This window comes from Megalops cyprinoides, chromosome 1 (genome assembly GCF_013368585.1).
Source record: "Megalops cyprinoides isolate fMegCyp1 chromosome 1, fMegCyp1.pri, whole genome shotgun sequence".
Classification (NCBI taxonomy): Eukaryota; Metazoa; Chordata; class Actinopteri; order Elopiformes; family Megalopidae; genus Megalops; species Megalops cyprinoides.
The window spans coordinates 28,458,135-28,479,187 of NC_050583.1; the positions used below are offsets into that span (position 1 = coordinate 28,458,135).

Here is a 21,053-nt window from a genome sequence, read left to right on the forward strand (position 1 = left end):
GCTCCCCAAATACGGGAAAAAAGTATCTGCATAATCCAAATTGGCAGTTTAAGAGACAAGTCCAGGAAAAAATGAGGTTTTATTCTCTGGCCACTAGAGGCCTTGGAAGCAAGAATAAAAACATTGTCTGCAGAGACCCAATGACAAATTTTTTTACAAGGGTAGCACAGAAATCCATGGACTGTCAGCAGTCTCAGGACAGAACTAATGGACATGGTTCTCTCACGAGGTCAGCCCTGCAACACAGTGAGACAGCCGCCAAAATGAAAACAAATTCACTTGGTTTCCACATGCTGGCAACTCAGACGGCCACTCCATGTAGCGATGAAAAGGAAATTACGGCTCACCAGCTACACACAATAGGTTATCTATGCCCACATCTGTGTACCATTGCTGAGCATAAACCCAACTCCTGGAGGATTCAACTAAAGCAGAAAGAGCTGTAGACACAGCTTATGCAGAAACACACAGGTAATCTTTCCTTTTGACAGAGAATGGTCAATGCAGGCACAGTATACCAAACTGGCATATGAATTTAATCTAAGTCAAGGGATGGATATCTTTTGGGCCATGAGGCTGTTTGCATGCTCCTCTCATTCCACACAGCTGCATCAGTGTCTCTAATGCCTCCAATATTCAGACTGCAGGCTTTAATGCTTAATTGTTTTTTTTTTTATCTGACCGTTCATAGTCATTTTTGAACGCGGCCCATATCCGATATGTGAACGAACCTCCATCCTGATATGTCGCGTATGCACATATAAACAAGAACCACAGATGTCATGTCTGTCTAATTACACAGAATTATAACAAGGAGGTTAACCAGTCACATACACATCAGAACACGTCAAACACACTCCTGATCTGAACATCCACACACAGGTTGCATGGTTAGATATCTGATTTATTTCCACATAATCATGTGGCCCACATCAAAAATGAAAAGATGCGACTTAATGTGTTTGTTTTTCTTTGCTGTTCACATTGTTGTGAAAACATCAGAACTGGGTTACAACTAAAGGAGAAAATCAAAATCTGGCCACCTTAAGCTACAATCTGAACATATTGTGTATGGTACCAACAGGTCAATTAATATACTCCTAACTGAGTGTTTAAATGTATGAATTAACATGATACATTAGAACACAAGAACTATTGGAAAAGACATTTGGCAGATATTTCTGGCATCAATTATGGCTGAATACATTTATTACTTGCTTTTAATACAGCTGATGTTCAATGCACACAACAAAACACTACTTTTCCTCAATATATGAGTTTACATAGAGGCAAAATCTAATCCAATAACTGGAGCGGTATGGATTCAGTCAAAGCAGAGGTATACAGTATTGGATGTATGCACCCATCCTCTACAGACAGGAGACTGGATTCTGTGTTGTAATTACATACGCTGGAGGTGAAGCTGGCTAAATTGAAGAGGGAGCTCCGGTCAGTTGCCTCTGGTAAGACAACAGCAGTTGTGAGCACTGAATAGTGACACCAATGATTCCAGCAGAAATGCCCTTATGCCAAGTCAACCCTGATCAGACAGGCCTGCCAAAGGAACATTAACCTCCAACAGGCCGCGCTTCACAGCACATGCCACACTGGCCATGCATTAAGCAGGTATGTGCAGAGAGTGAGCATCTTTGAACAAAATGCCTTGCAGACATTAATGAGCACACAAACGTCTTTGATGTCATGGCTGCGTCCACAGCTATCTTGATGAGCAACGCAATCAGGCAGTCAGACTGAATATCTCCATGTCACACAGTGTGATGGCTTGCGGGTGCTGAGGCCTGCACAGGTTATTAACTAGAAGAAGATAGCTTTATTTCATCCAAAGGAAGCGGTTATCTAATGAGTGCCTGATCCCAGAAGCTTCTTATTGCATTTTATATTGCTAAGACTGCACAAACTGCCCAGCACATTTTTAGAAAAATTCTTTCTGAAAGCAGAACAGGAATGTTTTGTTACCAAGACACATGATGGTAAAAAAAAAATCTAGAGGGGGTGAAAAAAATCTAGCCTATCAAGCATGTGTACCTTTGTCATCTGACTCAAGCTGCTGAAGTTCTATGACTAGACACATTGCAAGTGTGGAGACTTCTCCAAGTGGTGCATCGCCCTGTCAGAGACAGCTTTGCCAGATGCACTCTCTTCCTCTTAACCAGAATCTTTTCTATTCATCAAAGCATCTGGAAGAGTGTACAGTTCATTGGGCTGCCAAGACTTCCTTGCTCTCTCACACAGCTCTAAAAACACTGACCGGTTGGAAAACGTCACTTTCATCATTCCCCTTTCCCCAAGACAGCCGCAGACACAGCCGACACGGTTGTTGCGTTCTTTAATGGCATTTTGCCCCAAGACAAAATGGCTGCATTACGAAGAGGGGGAATAATAATGACAAAAGGCAAAAAAATCTTCAGTAATATAAATGGTGCCTGTGCTCTTCTCCGTGCAGCCAAAGAAAAGCCCTCCATTATCCTGCCAGGGCATTTGAGACTGTGGTTCTCAGTGGATAGTCACAGAACACTTTGTGATCCCAGTTCACCCTCAGAAGAACAGGCTTTAAAAAAGTACATGCTGAGAAAAATTTTTTTATCTAAAAAGCCACTACATGAATTGTTTAAGAGGCCTATTCAGTCTATCAGAAATGTCCCTGCTAGGTGCAGAGAACAAACTGCCACACAATATGGGATATGATGGAGAGCTGGCCTTCACTATAACATATTAATATTGATTTAGGTGTTTTATTTTGCAGTAATTGTGTTGTTCACTTACAACATGAAACTGCATACTTCTTCATTTTCCTGAAGTCAATTTATACCCACCTGCCTTTCAAAATCAATATGATCAATAAATAATGTCAGACTTTTGAAAGGGCAGAGCCTAGCTATTAAACATTGACATTGCACACACAGCGTAGGGGTGTTTACATTGTGGGAACCTAAAACAATTTTGTACAGTATAATTCTGTTCATTAGCACTGAACTGTGCCGCATAAGAAACAACTGCAATCTGCAATCATTCAAAGTATGAACCATTGATCCAAGGGTCAATGTCTGGCTTGTGAGAGCAGCACAGGAGAAATCAAGAGGCGTGTTCTCCTTCTCTGGGTTATTAATCTTTACCACAAATGGATGCACATAATTGGTGTGCTAAAATTGGATGGAAAAAAGGGTAGAAAGACATTTTGGTGCACAGTGAATGGATCTACACCTTCCTGGATGTGCACTTCCAGTGCTATCTTAAGTTAGGAACTGAAACATGAAAATGACAGATGATGAACATAAAATACAGAACCCCTTTTGATTTAATTGCTGTAAGACATCTTAAAAGTTCACAGTTACCTCCAATGCATTTTACCTCGTGCTCCCATGTTTGAAAATAATAATAAATAATGACAGGAATGACCACTTCATGACTGCATAAATTATCTGATGTGATTTAATCTGATGGGTTTTTTTGTATTTGCCAACCTTTGGGTGATCAATATATTTCTCATGGGATCGGTGTATATAAAAATAAACAATACCAATCAGTTAACATACATTTATGTGTAAAATAAGATTGAAATGTGTAGTAAAGAACTCTCTGCGTTGAGGGATCAATATTCAGTCTAGTTTCCAAGACAGACAATAGAAATGCCAAATTTAGGTTGATTAAATAGCAAGACAGCTATATTCAGGCCGGCTGGCCATTTTGAAAGGTTGGATTTTATCCTTGATTTTAGAACTGGAGAGGGAGCCACACTGTTTGCATCAGGTATGAGTATACATCTACAGGTAATGGTTAAACTGGCATCCATGGATCCATTTACCCTTGAGTGATGTTAATAAAAATGCTCTTCATGTTCATTCCACTCTTAGCAGGTCCACAAAGAGAGGACACTAAGTGTTGTGATGGTGTCCATGTTAGCAATTGGTAACTGCTATCCTGTCACTCTGGTTCCCTGTCTTCTGTCAAACTCATCAGGCTCCAGAATGCCCTGTGCAGGTGGGTCACAGTCAGATGCTGCCATCAAGGACTGCATGAATTTTGCAAACCTCTCCTTGTAGATGAAGGGTTAAAGTAGAGAGTGGATGTGGTGAGTCACTGAGTGACTTGTGCTCCTATACTGCACCTCTTATCCCACTCAGTGCTCTCTCAGTATAGACTCCGCAGTGCCTCACTGCTATTATTGCTCACCATCTGCTTTATTTATACATCAGTCTGCCCACACAGCTTTGGGAGTATCATGAGTGACTCGCAGCTCAGTGGGCATCACCTCAAAAAACTTAACTCATGTTACTCCTTTACTTTTCCCTTCTAAATATGCAGTTTCCCCACAGAATGCAAACTTCCTAGGGCTGACAATTAATTGAAGACTACCTGTAGAAGAAACAACTGCCTAAAAATAGCCTTTTCTATTCTGCCTGGAGCTCAGCCATTTGTGTAATCAAACAATTATTTATTAACGAAAATAGCACCTATTTACACACACAATGATATGTTTATTAAATGGGTCTTGCAATAAGGATTGTAATAGGATTGTAATAATTATTAACATCAAGTGATACACTTGAATGAGATGCAAAGAATTTATAGCCAAAGTATGCCTTTAAACTTAAAAAAAAAAAAAAAAATCCAGAATGTTCCTATTTTAAAACTGTAATTATACAACAGTGTTCTCATACTGACTCTGTCAGAGGATTATGCAGCACGATAGCGGTATTACATTTTCTAAATACATTCACTCTTAAATTAGACCCTACACCCCACTGTAATGTGTTCTAATGAGCACACAATGCAAAAATGCTGGAGATTTACCAGCCTGACAATTGCTTCCAAGCTTTTCAGCTGCTGCACTGATCAGAATTAATTGTATGAATTAGTGGTGGCACTGGAAGGGGTATTATTTCCACAATCATCTGCTGAGAAGAAATAAATTGTTGGCTAATGGCACAGCCAAAGCAATCCCACTTGTAAGCTGTATCACCCTGAGAGTGGGATGTTTTCATAACTGAGCATAAAAAATAGTACCTTTTACTTCACAGGACTAGGAAGTGGTGGGCTCTGACCTCCAACTACTGTACAAGATAGCGATTTCCACCTTTCTGCCCAAATGTTTCTGATCATACCGATTCAAGATAATTCAAAGGAAATCCCTTACAGAATGACATCAAGCCCCAGACATTGCAGACACCTACCACATTGGCAGCACATAATGAATGCTTTCAGTTCTGTGCTATAGGAGGCTTAGATATTAATATTACAAGATCAAAATCTTCTAATGGAGAAATTATGTAGTACTCAATTCTGTGGACACACATTTTTACACTTTGTGTCTTTGGGTATGAAATTTATGTCAGATAAAATACAGTATGTGGGGAAGACATCTGATGGGTACATAAACCTGATGCCTTTCCTGGTTATTCAGTATATCCAATAACCTCAAAGATTTGTTGTCTTAAGGAGTATTAACAACATAAAATAAGGCCCATTATTTCCTAAATCTGCCTGAGATTATGGCTGTTGTGATTCCTACTCAAAGTGAGCTGGGGGTTCTCAAGTGAGTTGTTACTTTTTTGAATGGAAGAATGAATACAGTACACACCTAGGTAGGACAGAAATGTATCCACTGTCATTTTAGCATTGTTTGCATTGGCAAGGTTTACACACTGTGCATGGTGGGTTGTTTTAACCATCTAAACTTGCTAGGCCACACTGAATGCTAGGTATGCAACCAGGCAGAGCACTGATGCTTTTGGCCAGGCTTAGGTGTATCTGAGCTAAGTGAACATCAATTTAAATGTGCTAAACATGTTTCCAAAACCACTGCCAGCATGATGTAAATCTTTCTGTGAATGATTAATTTCTCACAGTCAAAATGTTTCATGTTTTCTGGTTTCCTTTAAAGGAGGAAACAGAGAAGAGGTACCATATCTTTCATTCAGTAGTACTTTTGAATAAAATCTACAACCTCAAATAGAGTAGCAGGAATCAGGTAGTCAGCTGGCAACACTTGAGCAGATGGACATCAACAAACAGCTAACACAGATGGCAGTTTGCCAGATGACCAGTGATTCAGGAGTTGGGCTTGTAACCAGTAGCTTGTAGGAGCGTAGCTGCTGTCATTGGATATTTTGGCACTTAACCTACATTGCTTCTGTAAGTACCCAGCAGCATAAAAAAAAATCTATAAAGCATCTATATATGTTGTCCCAGTTAAGGTGCCTGCATAAATAATTTGGATGTCAAAACCTCAAGATTACTCCAACAATGCCATTAAATATAATATAAATACAAAGAAATTACCTCCAAAAATTAATACAAAGAAATACAAAGAAAACGGTCTCCTGACTATTACATAAAAATTGTTCATGTCACTAACGGCTGGAAATATATCAATACTACAGCTTGATCCAGTCATATGACATTACCTCAATGGCAATGGCAATTACAGAAATGAGCAGTAGAAAAAATAAGTGATCCTCTGATAACAGTCTCACAAACAGAACAAACTAGACTACAAACCCGTCATTGGTATTTCTACCTTTTAACAGGCAACATCAGCCCTAATGAACAGTGACAGGTTCGATTCAGTTTTTATGGATGCCCGATTCACTTTTTTCTTTAGTGTTCATTTACTCAGAGCACATAGCACAGCAAGTCTGCCCTGCAAACAAATTCCCCCATTCATTCTCTCCGAAGTGATTCCACCTACCAGTTCTATAACAAGCTTCATAGCCCCAAGTCACAGTAGCAACATCAGGCAGTTAACTACATAGGCCTTGTGATCTCTTCAGCATCAGAGCGGTGCTTACTGCCTGGACACAGGCTTGCTCCCATTTTAATCTCTTAAGAATTTGATCCATTCGGGCTTATTGCTAGTAATGAATAGCATGTTGCGGAAAACGCTGACATGCAAGAAATATTTTGTAAGCCAGCTAGCACAAGGAAAGCAGCAGGTAGGAGGGAGGCCAGTAAGTAACACCAAAGTAAGCATAGCCTAATACAACTAATCTATGAATGGAAGAAAATAATTGTGGCTTGAGACTGTTGCATATTTATAGTCCAGTACTTTGTTCAGTGGCTTTACTTTTGGATGAGTTTTCAGGTCTGAGTAACTTTCTGCTCCACCTGTGTGAAATGTCCCTATTTAAGACTGGTATGTTCAGTCTTAGAGACAAGTGCAACAACAATAACTTTCCCCCTAGCCTCTTGAGAGTGCTGACCTAACTGTGAAGCTCTCCCCAGCTCCAAACTCCACAGCCTCGTTTGTCAAAGCTGACCCTGAAAATCGCAGCGGTTTTCTCATTTATCTTCCATACCTTCGGAACTATTTTTATAAAATGTCCGTGAATTAAAAAAAGACCATCATAAAAGAAGTAGAACAAGAACTAGTTTACACTTTAGTTGGGTGACTATGAGAAAAGGGACACAGACACACACTAAATAAGACTGTTCACTGCCAAAGCAACAGCTTGGACTTGAGACTTCATATCATGTGAATGAATGATCAAAACAAATGACAAGCCAAAGACAACCATAGAGTGATTTTCTCTGGTTGTTCATTAGTTCCATAGTAACTCACTCACTAGCTTCCCAAAGCATATTCAAGCAATTATTCTGTAAATGAAATGCCCAATAATGCAATGCAATTGCGCTGTATTCTTAGACATTTCATACAATTTTGCAGATGCTTATGTCCAACCAAATAAACTAATTTGCCTCAAGTATTGTGAACCACATGGATACATTTGTAATGACTGTATCACATGTAGCAAATTCAGGAATTAAACATATCATTTAAATGCTGTCCTCACCTCTGGAAAGGTCTCCTACTACTCCTCACCCTCAAAGTGACATGGATCACCCCTGACAACACCTCCACTCCAGATGCTCTCCCTTCCACATATTCCCTGAGTCACACACCTCGCCTCCATGAGCTTGATAGTGGCATGGGTCAACTGTTCTCTCACTGTAGGCTGTTCTCATGCCCTGCAGAGCTGCTGTGTGCTTCCATCCAACCCCTGCTTCTCATTCATCCTTTGCACAGATAGTGAATCTACTCTCAGCAGAAATGAGATGAAAGAAGGCAAAATTCTCAGATAATCTTGATTAATATTGTTCTCTTCTCCCCTCCATTTTCCTGGCATCAGCTAAAAACATTCACATCAAAGGCAAGGCTGCGACTAACACTCCCTACTAAATGTTTTACACTTACTTCTCCTTCCTCACACTCCCTCCTCTCCTCTCTCAGCCAACAGTTTTTGACTCATTTTCCTCCAAAATATCTCTTTATGTTCTCTTCCTCAGTGTTTTCCTGAATAAATACCCCCAAAAGCAAATAATTATGCAAACTACATTATGGCCTCCTTTTTTGACCTTCTATGACTTCTTGTCATGGGTTTTTATATCACTTTTGTGTAGATAACAATCAATTCTTTCTTCCTCTACATTAGCAGGCCAGTTGCTACACACAAGTTAAAAGGTGATACACACTACCTGGCTCTGACAGAGATAGACTTACAAATAAATGTGCTTCTACTGGAGCAGTGCTGGCAGAATTGGGCCCTAGCAGTGAATAACTGACTGAAGGTTAAGCAGGTATTGCTAATTAGGTCAAATTTAGATCAAAACAAATTATGGAGCAAATCAAAATATTTCATCTTGAACATAGTTAAGTATGAGTAGAGAACTACTACTGTGTGCAAAAATTCAATACCACAAAGTCTGCACAGTTCAGTTCAGTTTGCTCCAAAATATGAAAAGTAAGAGACAATTCCCTTCAAAATAGCTGAAAAGTATTGGTACCAAAGTAGTAATATTGTAGCTACCTGCCACTGATTGAGAGGTTGACACACTTCTTGCACATGTGATTTTCAACTTTGTGATTTTTTTCAAATAGTTTAAATTGTCAAATAGTACATAACAACACTGAGCAACAAACAAAAGTAGAGGATGAAAGTTGATTATTCAACTAGGGGAACCAATATGAATATCACAAAGAATCTGTGAAACTGTTACTTACTTTTTAATTGACAGAACTGAGCTGGAAGTAGATCTTCCCAATTCTCCAGATTTAATTCTCCCCATGCAGATTCAGGAAAGCACTATCAGCCCTATTTGTCTTAAATATCTTGTATCTCATCTTGTAACTTAAAGAATGGTAATGGTAAATCCTGTAGTATCGGCAATGCTGTGTTGTTCAGTCCATATGAAGCCTTTGAAGGCATTAAACATTCATTCAGTGGTTTATGCAATAATAACACATTTTTGAAAGCCATATAGTTACTTCCATCTGAGTCATACTGGACCTTCAGAGGTAATATTATTCCAGTCTTCTTATATAATCAGTCTTACTGAAAATCATACTGTATTTCATCTGTATGACTACGCCCACCTCTAAGACATCAGCTGGAATACCACAGAGCCTTGAGAGACATTTATGACTAATGCAAGATGTGAATAATATTTAAATAAATGTTGTTTTTTCCAGATTACATCACAAGGTACAGTGTAGAACAAACATACTCCCACCTGTAAACATTTTCTAGTCTTTGCTTTATTACTTGTTAGCTGGGGGAAATATAAAAGCTTTCATATGGCAAATATAGTGCATTCATCTGAAATAATAACTATCATACTAATGAAAAAATAAATGCCAAAACTCACAAGTATAGAGCAGTAACCAATTTGGCAAAATAAACCACTTGTAGAATTGCTTTGATGCTGCTCAGAGGAGCTGTTTATGTTAGCTTACTCAATCAACTTGCTACATACAGAGATTAAAGTGCTTCCAACAAAACCCATCAGGTTATAGAGATAAAAGACGAGAAGACAGAAAAGCTTTGCGAAAGGATTGAATCACACCCATATTCATCAGTTTTTTTGTCCCCAGATTACTTTTTGAAGGCAATCTGTGCTGAAAGTGTTATTTCTTGTTGATATTTAATACTGAATCTTAGTTTATCAATTTTTACACTGCTGCCTTTTTGAGAAATTTTAAGTTAATGAAATATCTAAAGATGGTGGATACTATACATCTTAGGTGACATTTGTCAAGTAACCTGCTGTTTTTCATTTCATCACATGCCAATAAAACATTTTTTTCTATACAATATAGTATTTTCAAAATTGGATATTTTCTTCAGTACCACCCAGATACATGCCTTGAATTCCTTTCCTAACTGTATCTCGTTTTTGTGAACAGTTAACATTTTATTCACGATCCACCCAGTCTTCATACATAATGGAAATGAGAGAATAATGAACACGTAGAGCACAAAGGGGAGAGATGTTTAATTCATGTCAGCTGCTTCTACTTTCTGTGTTTAGGCATACCTCAGTGCTTTCGAAACAGAACTGCGCAACTACGGAAAAAGGAACTTCAATATAATTCTTTTTACAGCAGAAGTGCTACAGTATACTCCATCCCTCATTTTGGTTTAAAGGCAAGTGGGAGAAAAAAATTAAACTACAGTAAAAACAGAGATTCACTGTTTCATATAGTTCCTCTCTTTTATCACTGTTATCTTATAGCACAGAAAACTAAAACATGAAAATAATTCAAAAAAAGAGGGGAAATAGCTCTCCCACTCTGATGTAATTGGGTAGAGAGATTTCTCCATTAATTACAACTAGAATATTGCAATTTAGTTTTGGCAACTCTTCCAAGCATGGCTGCCAAAATTAAAACCAACAAGACCCCTGTGTAAAAATTAATAGGAAAAACTTCCCAGGTTTATGACCAGAGACACTTACTTTGTGGAGGCATAATACCTGGCCTATCTTCTGGATTATGCCAGGTATTGCGTATGCCCAATGCACAGATCCCAATGTAACAGATACCTGACACATTCATTGAATAATGTAAACATTCAACGAATAATACATAAAGCAAACCTACTACATGTTAACCAAGAAACACCATTTTAAGATTATCTATGAGCAGACCTTGTGTACATATGAGAAGACAAAACAAACTTGAATTAATGCAAATTCTGGAAATGTGAATATCAACTATGTCTCCATTCTTTGAAAACACAACGTCCCCGAGGATTACATAGTAATGTATGGTCACTGTGGAAAGACAAGAGCACAACAGCCCTTTTTCACAAGTTTCAATATTGAAGAAAACCAAATAAATTTCCTCAGGCCTGCACAGCCCTGAAATATAATTGACTAAAAGCCCATTTCTAAGAGGCTGCCATCACACTGTGAGATTTAAAGCTAAAACCAATTAGTCTCTTCCTGCTGAAACTGGGGCTTGAAGGGCTCAGAGTCTCCTGCTCATGTGAAGCTCACCAAGCGGGACTGCAGCTATTCTGGAGAGAAAACTGGGCATTGAGGCACTAAAACAAATGTTAATTTAGCAGGAACCATTACTTTTATGTTGGCATGCCAAATGAGAGTTCCACATACAGCTACTGTAAAGAACATTCAGAGATTCAGACCTGAGCAGCAGCTGAGATGTCTAAGCAGCACTGTCACAAATCTACGGAACTGCTGTCTGCAGAAATGATCTTGCAGAATATGCACCAGACTGTGGATTATGGACTAGGCATTTACATCACAGGGTAAGATTATACAGCTCTGTTGAAAACAACATGCCAGTTTATATGCAACAGGAGCTGCTGAACTGCAGCTGGCCAAGTGCTTAATGGGTGCTTGTTTCAGGTGGTGTTAGTCTTCTCTCCCCTTCAAGATACACATATTTTTCCAGTAGGCCTCTGCACTCATTGATAAAACCTTTACCATGGCATTAGACAGTGGTGCATAGGCATCACAGTCAAGGAATATTGTATGTGCCTTTGACCACAGTTGCCCCTAGCTGATGATGTCTTTCCCTCAGATTTCAATGCCAACATCAACTTAGCTGCTGTTCCTTGTGAAACAGCAAGTTAAGCAGTCTTTGTCACTGAATCCCCATATAATCACTCCTCTCTGACAGTCACTAAGATCACTTCTTCTAGCCATGGTAGCCAAAACAATGGGCAACTGGGCCTACCCAACATTTTTAAGTATGATGGGATGAAAATTGCTTGATTAAGATAAGGAACCACAACTGTGTGGAATGTCCCTCATTCAATATACTGTGTATCCCTAATTTATCCAAGTGTTTCCTTTATTTTAGTAGTACTTTTAGGTTCATAAAAGGTTTGGCTATTTGTTTAGGCTTCTGAAGGGACCTTAAATTTAATATCATTAAGGTACGCAAGCTCTCTGTCACTCCTACAGCAGGAGCAGACCAAATGAGGGGCAGACTCGAGTGGCTCAGTCAGCAAGTTGTTCACTTTGAACGTAGTCTGAAGCCTTAGGCCTGGGTTCTGAACTAGCCTTGTCCTTTGTCTGCAATGATTGGGATATTGGTGGAATAAAATGGCTTTGCCCCCCTCTCGCCAGGGATACAGGTGGGTGGGTCAGCCAGGCCTCAGGTCTCAGACACGCAGTGACTGATTGAGTGCCTGTCAGTTGTATGAATGTCCTCAGCGGAGTGATGACTATCCTCAGATGAGAACACACTCAACTGTAGCACACTATGTGACATTTAGTGCCAAAAAGGCTGTTGGTTGCTTGCGAGTGTATTGGACATGGCATTCGTCACATCAGAACATCTGCACAAATGCAGAGGTTGTGAGCCTAGTGTACAATAGCCAATAGCAAAATAGGATTGCATATATATATATAAAATTCCATTTTCAAAGATATTAACGTTCAAAGATATGACAAGCAATTTTGGTGTAATAATAGCTTATGATTTTATTTGTGCACTTTAATACTGAACATCATTTCCTATGCCAGACAAGCTATCAAAAATCTTGGATGATATCCAACAGACAAAGGAAAGCACCAGCCTCATCACTGCAGTTCATTTTTGCTTCCTTGCATTAACCTCACATTACTCTCATTATACTTTCTGGAAACCAATCAAGATCATTTAAATACAGTCAATTTCATTCTTACCAACAGAAGAGAAATAATGATGAAATAAAACAATATTATCATGTTAAATCAAGAAAATGTTGTGTGCTACATTTGTCTTGATGGGCTGCAGAAGAACTAGACCATCTATTTATTCATATTCTTTTTAATTACTTTGAAATCCCTGAGCATTTTTATTTTGTTTTCAAATACTGAAGCATGTACTGCCAGAAAGTGATCGGCATGTTTGTTGCTCAACTAAAATGTAGTCATAAAAATAAGAGTTATGATATGACATTAACAGGTGGTGAACTGAAGCTTGTGATGCCATTGCCTATTAATATTAGGCTTGCAGATGGTATATAGGTTTGTTCCACAAATTCATGCATGAGTGGTGCAATATTTGTTTTCTTTCCCACAGGAGCTGTTGGAAGTGAATTCAAAATCCCAGTACTGTTTAAGCACCAACTGTGGATTTGTCCTGATAATGGTACCATTGCAAACCATTGCTCAAGATTTGTCAGATCACTTGCTACATGGGAGAATAAAGAGTGTGACATCAATAATAAAGAGCGTGACATCAAATGGATTTTATATGACCCTTGCCTAGAAACCTGACTCGTTTGCCAAACGTTTTTCACTTACCAGTGGTATACGATGAGCAGCAATTTTCAAGGGTGCACGTTGAGCAGCAGAAGTTCAGAGTATCCAGAAATGGTGGTTCAAAGGACAATGCCGTAGTAGTGACCCATGCCAGTGTGACTCAGGAGGGAGCAACCATTAATGAGGCTGAACCATCCATTAAAATGAGTTTTATGTAACCCTATCTGTGTATTTCACAATGACCAAGGCAATTTCAAGCCAGAGAGGTGGCTGACTGTGGTCTTTTGAAAACAAGGAGTGCAAAGGACTTCAAGGAGTCCGAACCCCTCAAGTTTTTCACAAAAGAAGTTCAAAACGTGACGTTACTTAGAAATTCAGCATTGATTAAAAAAATGAAAAAGCAAAACATATGGTTGCATTAATCTATCCCCTTGAAATGTAATTAATCTGATTTGTTCACAGCGGAGCAATATCAATATCAATCGTGAGAATACATCTGTCAGTGTAAAGCACATTTCTGAAGTATTGCACTACCTCTGGGCCAAAAGTTTTAGGGACGAAATACAATTTATTTACAATTGAATCAAATCACAATGGGGAACATTCTTTTAAAAATTGTCATAAATTGCAGGCCGTGCACGTAAGTATTCTTGCTGATGGCTCAGTCCTACTGCATCCATTTGAAATGGAGAAATGCACACAGCATCCCTTATCAAGATGATAAATAAATCAGGCAAAGCTCAGGTGAAGCAGCTGACTTGTCTTCCTAGACAACTGAATGTGGTGAGGGGTGAGTAGCTGCAACAAAGGATTCACACACAACCAGTGAAATGGACAGTGCAGGTTTTCAGGAGGTAAACACTAATTTACACACCAAAACATATGTGTAGTTTCACAAACAGTAAAGGCCTTGCATGGTTCACAAAATGTACACAACACACAGCACACCACCACTAGCTTTTAGCAACTACAGCACAACTGGAGGCAGTACATACCTCATGTTTGCTATGTTTGGAGGAACCAGCATTGTGCAGTAGTATGTGCCACCTTTTAGTGGCATGATCAGTCAGTTATTCATATGACACTATGAAATAATCAGATAATACTTTGGTATTGCCAATAGGTTATTTACATAGTTGCCTATAGAGCCCAGTGCAAACAGAGCTGCAGTACCAAAAGTATATCTCCTTTAGATTATTCATAATTATTGTTAAACACAGAACAACTGTTAAAACTTAACTAAGGTCTGCAGGTAAGATTAATATAGGCATTTAAACTCTAAATAAAACATAGTGGCTGTGTAAAATGAAACTGTGGAATTAGCACCAGATACCAAAACATAAATATATTCAATATCTACACTTAATTACCATGTGTTGGCCATGCATTTATATTGGTGTATATTTACATTTATATTTGTGTCTGAAATTATCTTGATACAATTACATAAACGCAATCCTGACACAAATTATTTTTCACAGTATGAAATCTAAACAAAGTGCAATCAGAGCTCTACACAGGTCCATTACTGCAAAAGTGATCTTGATTGTTAGAGGTTCATTTTAGCTGATGAATTTGCCTGTGAGGCTGGCAATCATCATCTCTGAAATCCCTTAAATATGCCAGTTTGTGTTTAGTTTGTTTACCTCAGGTGGGAAACCACCTGAGTAGTTTGTTGACATACCGATTTAACAGGGAGGAGAAAATCACAGTAGAGAACAAGCACAGGGCTCCAGACTGCCACCGTTTAGTCACATTTTGCAATCATTTTTGGAGACAGTGCAACTAAATTTTATAACTAGGCACACCAGTGCGACTTGCAAATATGCCCACATATGCGACCATTTTTGAGAGTGTGCGAGTTAAAATTTCACGTGGTCGCATTCGTGCAAGTGCATGATGATCATTAGGCTGTTTTGGTGCCCCTCTGGCCCCTCTGAAAGTAGTCCTTTTTTCTTCTTCATTGGCTCAGTCGGTCTCTGCACTCTGCCTGCCTGTACACGCGCACCGATGATGAAACGCGTGAAACAATCCATTTAGCTGTTATCGTGTTCCAAAGATGAAGCGGTCTGTAGGTGATTATTTTTACCCTTTCGCACAACTTTTTTTTGCTATGTAGCGCGTTATGTTACATTGTTCGTTATGTTTTCATTAGCATTAATAAGCTTCTCATAGTTTTCACCGCCACATTTGCAATATTTTTAATGTTAAATTGCTATTTCCTCAAAGATAGAATTAGCTAGAATTTTTCCAATCTCGTGTTCTAATCGCACCGGTTTTAGCATACGCGCTAAACGGCTAATCACACCGGTCTGACCCTACGCGCGAGAGGTCCCGATTCAGACACAACTGATGATGAGAGTGCAGGCTGCAGGGAGAGTGCAGGTGCAGGCAGGGAGAGACCAACTGAGCCAGTGAAGAAGAAAAAGTACTACTTTCAACCACAATGGCTAACGCAGTACCCGTGGTTGCGGTATGAGGGAAACCTAATGTTCAGATTAAAATATTTTACAAATATCAAGTCTCGAGTCACTGTCAATCTTTACATCAATGCAAAACTAGGGTATGTAACTATTCATCAGCGTGCAAGGTCATTGTTGTACCAAAAAAAAGGGGTGCAAACAAATCATATGCTGGTGCGACCAACTGAGAAAGTTGGTAGCACCACTGCTACCAGTGGAAAAGTCAGTATGGAGCCCTGAAGCAATAAACAAATTAAGGTGGAAAATAGAAAGGGAGACATCATATAATCATACATGTACAGGAGCTGCTCTTTTCAAAGTCAGCAACTAAAAGGAAAAACATGTAGCCCTTGCCAAATGCAACTGTGCCACACACTGTCCTGATTAAAAGGACGGCTGATACAGTGGAAATTAATCATTGATTCAGTATTGTGTCACAGGACTGCCTAGACTTACAATTACATTTGTGTTCCACCCTCCTGCAGATCAGCTGCAAATGTTTAAAACTTATTGTCAGGGCTCCCGCCCCCTAGCTGTTGTGTTTTTGGGTTTTTCCCCGTCCATGTGCTTTTGTTTTCCTTGTGTTCTAGCCCTGCCCTGCTCTCCGCCTTGTCTCCGCCCACCTGATTGTCTCCACCTGCCTGCCTGCACACCTGCCTCCCATCACCTAATCAGCCCAGCCCTATATCTACCCTGCTTGTCTCTGTGTTGTTTGCCAGATCGTTTCAGAGTTTCTGCCTGTCTTGTTTCCCGCCTGTTTTCCTGTTTGGATTTTGCTGGTTTTTGCCTTGCCTGTTCCTTGACATCGTTTTTGCCTGCCCTTCTGTCCTGATTGCCTGATCTGCCTGCCTTCACGGTTTGACCCTGCCTGTTTCTGTTTTTGATTCCTGTTTTGCCCTTGGACTGCCTACCCGGTATTTTGACCCTGCCTGTTTTTGGACTGCCTGCTTGTTTGACGATTCTGCTAATAAACGCCTGGAATTGGAGCACTCGTGGTCCGTGTCTGAGTCCGTGCCTGAGTCCTGACACTTATATTGGGAATGGAGAACCAGGACATCAGATGCTTTTACATAGTAATGCTCAATTTTGGTGTCTACATTCCTTCAGCACATCTTTAAAGAGTACTTTAACTAAATGATGAAAAAAAAAAAAAAATTCCAGTTGGCAACAAACTGGGAGAGTATCATGCATTAAAGCCAACTATCATCATGGACATATTCACCCACATGCACCCAATACTCAGAAACAGAAAATGCGAGGGGACTGCATGTTTTTTTAGATTTAACAAGATTTTCAAGGCAAAAAATAAAACAAAGTAATAGGGAGCATTTATTCCACATTCACTGTGATTCTTCGAAGGTTTATGATCATCAGTCTGTAAATAACCTATAGTATGGACTGCATCAAATTAGCAAAATTTAATAAAGCTGTAACTAAGGGTGCTCTGAAGGGGTCATATTGCATTACGCCATTGCCTGAAAGTACTCGTGTATGCATGCAGTCTTCAGTATATGCACAGGAGGAAGTGCGCTGGTGGACACGGAAATAGAGACCATGTGACAGTTGTCTTCCCTGCACTCAGAGTCAGTTGCTCAGTAACAGGTTTGCTTTTCCGCACTGGTTTGGCCAAGTATTTCCCGGTGATGAAATAGAAACACGCTCATTACAGATGTTGTGCCATTTCATTCTGAGAATTCGCACCACGTACATGTCACGGTGTTTTGACCTTGAAGAATGAAATCGAAACTGTCATTGCTGGAAGATATTTAAGCCCAGTTTTTACTTTCAAAAGCTATAAATAAACTGCATAATGTAAAAGGTGCTGGTCAAACATTTTGGTTGCCTAGGCAACTATGATAATTGCACTGTGTATTATGCAATGATCAAAGCAAATGTTTCAGATATCCACTGATATAAAGGCAACATTTTAATGCAGAATAGTGTATATGCAAATGAACTGTTTTCTATAATTAATGTTTGGAAAAATATGAAATCAATATGTAGACTAGACTAATAAATTAGGCTTACGATCTGCAATCCACTTAAAGGATTGAAATTACTCATGTTTTGCTCTTTCATAAAAAGAGAAATGTGATTATATTGCATGTAAGAGTCAAGTTACTAGCTTGACAAGCTTGATTTTCAGTATAGTTTAGTGGGAACTTTATGATTATGGGTAATTACAAAGCGCTTAAGTCAACAAACTCACAAAGAATTTGCTCCCTTCGCAAAGAGTTCACACCAAAACAACTCTCACAGAGGTTTACCAAAGAGAAAAGGCCTAACATCGCAAAGACCTCTTGGTCTAACTTAAATGGTGTTCCCCTGCAGTAAACATTCTGAGCAACCCAGGGTGCAGTTTTAATATTTGACATTATTGAAAGCCTCTTGAACAAAATTAATTGTGTGTAATTATCAATAATGAATGGCATTCCCATGTAAATGAGGCAATTATGACTACGATGGCCGTCATTATTTTAACACTTAGCAATATTAAACTAAAGTTAAACTAAAATCCGTCCAATAGTTCAAGGAGCTCTCTATAAAAATTAAATTTTCAAGATTGATCATTGACTCTTCTTAACCTTCGACACTGCAGATGCATTATTAGTACTGGATGCAAAAGTGGTTGTCTTTGAGGGATCTCAAAGTCGGGAAACTGCGCATAGGAAGAGGCATAGAAGAAGGACTTCAGGCCACCAGTGGGTGAGAACTCTGTATACTTTTTACTTTCAGTCATGTGACTCTTTTGATCTAATAAAGAAAATGTATTCAGATTTTTGTGTCTGCCTGTTTCAAAGGATTCAAAAAACAAGCAAGGACTGGTACAGCAAGTGGCTGGTCTTTAAACCCACTTCTCACCTACCTTTGCTTGAGCAAATGAATGTTCATCTACGTGCAGCATGCTGTATGCTCACCTTGTCTGCCATAATCATGGAAGACCCTCCATGGATGCCCAAGATGGGTATGAACGTCTGGGATGAAATAAAATCCAAAATCTGGGCAATGGCCTCCTGGTCAGTGCCATCCCCGAACACCACTCCATGGATCTTAGTCCCGGACATCAGGTCACACACGTGGGTTATAATGCTCTTGGGATCAGTCTCGTTCACCAGCACTGTCACCACATTCACGTCGATGGGGTCATCCTTGCTCCACAGGGCCCGTATGTCACGATCCGAGATGTAGCGGGTTCGCCCCAGGATCACGGCAATGTTCAGGATGGGGACTTTTTCTGCTCCGAGAGCCACATCGATGTGGGACAAAAGGACTGGAAGTGTGAGGAGTGCCAGCACTAGATTTTCCATTGTGGTCGACTTCATCCCCTGCAGACAGAATAGCACAGACATATGATTCTTTCGCTGCGGACATTTTTATGACTGAGCACTGACAATGCCTCCCCTACCCACCCCCAACCCCCTAGAGTGAAAATAGTATCAGAGCTGCATGGGTGCAAAATCAAAATCTGAAAGTGTAGTTCACAGCTTGCAAGTGTGAACTGTAATCAGTAAGTGTACGTCAAAGTTATCATCAGTAGGCATAGAGCCCCTTTTTCTATTGACAAAGAGTTCCTTAAAAGCTGTAATTGAAAATTCTCACCCTGCACACAGTATGAAAGCCTCAGACTCTGTGTGGCAAATGGTTTTATTTGATATTTGAAATATAGATGAACACCTTGCTTTGAAAGCTAAAAGAACTGATTGATTAATTAACTAGTCTCTTCCACTGGGGACATTGCAGGCATCGGTTCATCATGATTGGCAATAAATGATTTTTTTTTTTTGCTCTCATATTTTAGACTACTTTGACTTAAAGCATTCCAGGTGGTAAGACATATTCACTGTGCTATAGTCAGTGTAATCACTGAAACTCCAAATGCAGTTCTTACTATCAGGATAGCAACACTGCATCTGATTTTGAAGAGGGGCTTGGAATTACTGTGACAGGAAGGATATTTTATCACTAAAGGCAGAAACGCTTGAAAATGAGGATATCTGAAAAGACGCATGTAAGAAAGCATATCTAATGAGATCAGCTCTGAGGGACTCATTTTAGGTGGACAGGTAATGCACATGACTGTCGGATAAAATACAGAATGCAGGTGCTTTTTATTCTTCCACACATGGTTCCAACTCCATTCAAGGTCCAAAACATACTGCTTTTATTTCAAACAGATTTTCTACATGTTTGTTCAATATGGAAAAGATATATCTTGTTTAGTGCTGAGCTATTGCCGAGGACAAATTAATTATACATCAACTCAGAATGCAAACATGTTTCTTCAGGTTTCATATAAGACCAGTCTGCTTACATTCCAAATACATTATTGTACACAGAACTGCTGTGCATTAATTAATTCACAGTTTTCATAGACTATATACGCTGTGTCACAGGCCTTGTCTTGTGTGTTATATGGTATCATGTGTGTCATCAGCATTGTCTTTTGTTTCTCTTATTTGCAATGTCATTTGGTCAACAAGCTATGAGATAGCTGATTCAAACCAACTTCTTTACTTGGGTAGTGGAATGGTAGTGTGAATTAGGACTAAACAATGTAACAGACGATATTGCACTTGACAATACAAACCATACACAGTAAAACATAGTTCAGAGACAATGCTATAAGACACAGGGGTCCTCAAAAATTTCACTCATCCAAGCATGACAATCTGCTGCATAATTATATCACAACAGTTCAGATAACATGTTATTTTCTTTTAATACATACACATATGTCCTACAGAGCATAATTTTTGATCAATGCATAGCCTGTAATTATTTTTAAGTTGTGATTGTATGGAACTGTTCAACACAAGGTGCCAAAACAGAAGCAAATGTGAACTATGTTAACAGATGAGAAGATGGCTGTTTATGCAATTATAACATGCTGGTACATGATGATATGCCTGTAAACTGAATTTTGACCTGCTTTGGTGATTCAGGCATCCGCAGGCTTATTGTCTATTATATTTTTTTGATTAAGCACCACCACTAATGCCATGGTTACTGTAAAAATAAGAACTGTAATTAATGTATTTTCACAAAATTATTCATTTTCCCATTTCAATATAAGTA

The 21,053-nt window shown here is 39.2% G+C and overlaps 1 protein-coding gene across 1 annotated transcript in view; it reads right to left on the reverse strand.

Moving 5' to 3' along the window:
- Positions 1-21,053, reverse strand: part of LOC118783821 (glutamate receptor ionotropic, NMDA 2A-like) — a 105,310-nt gene that overhangs the window by 82,548 nt on the left and 1,709 nt on the right. The window contains exon 2 of the mRNA XM_036537782.1: positions 18,896-19,303. Coding sequence (XP_036393675.1) covers positions 18,896-19,303 — 408 coding nt within the window. The remainder of the gene's footprint in view (positions 1-18,895; positions 19,304-21,053) is intronic.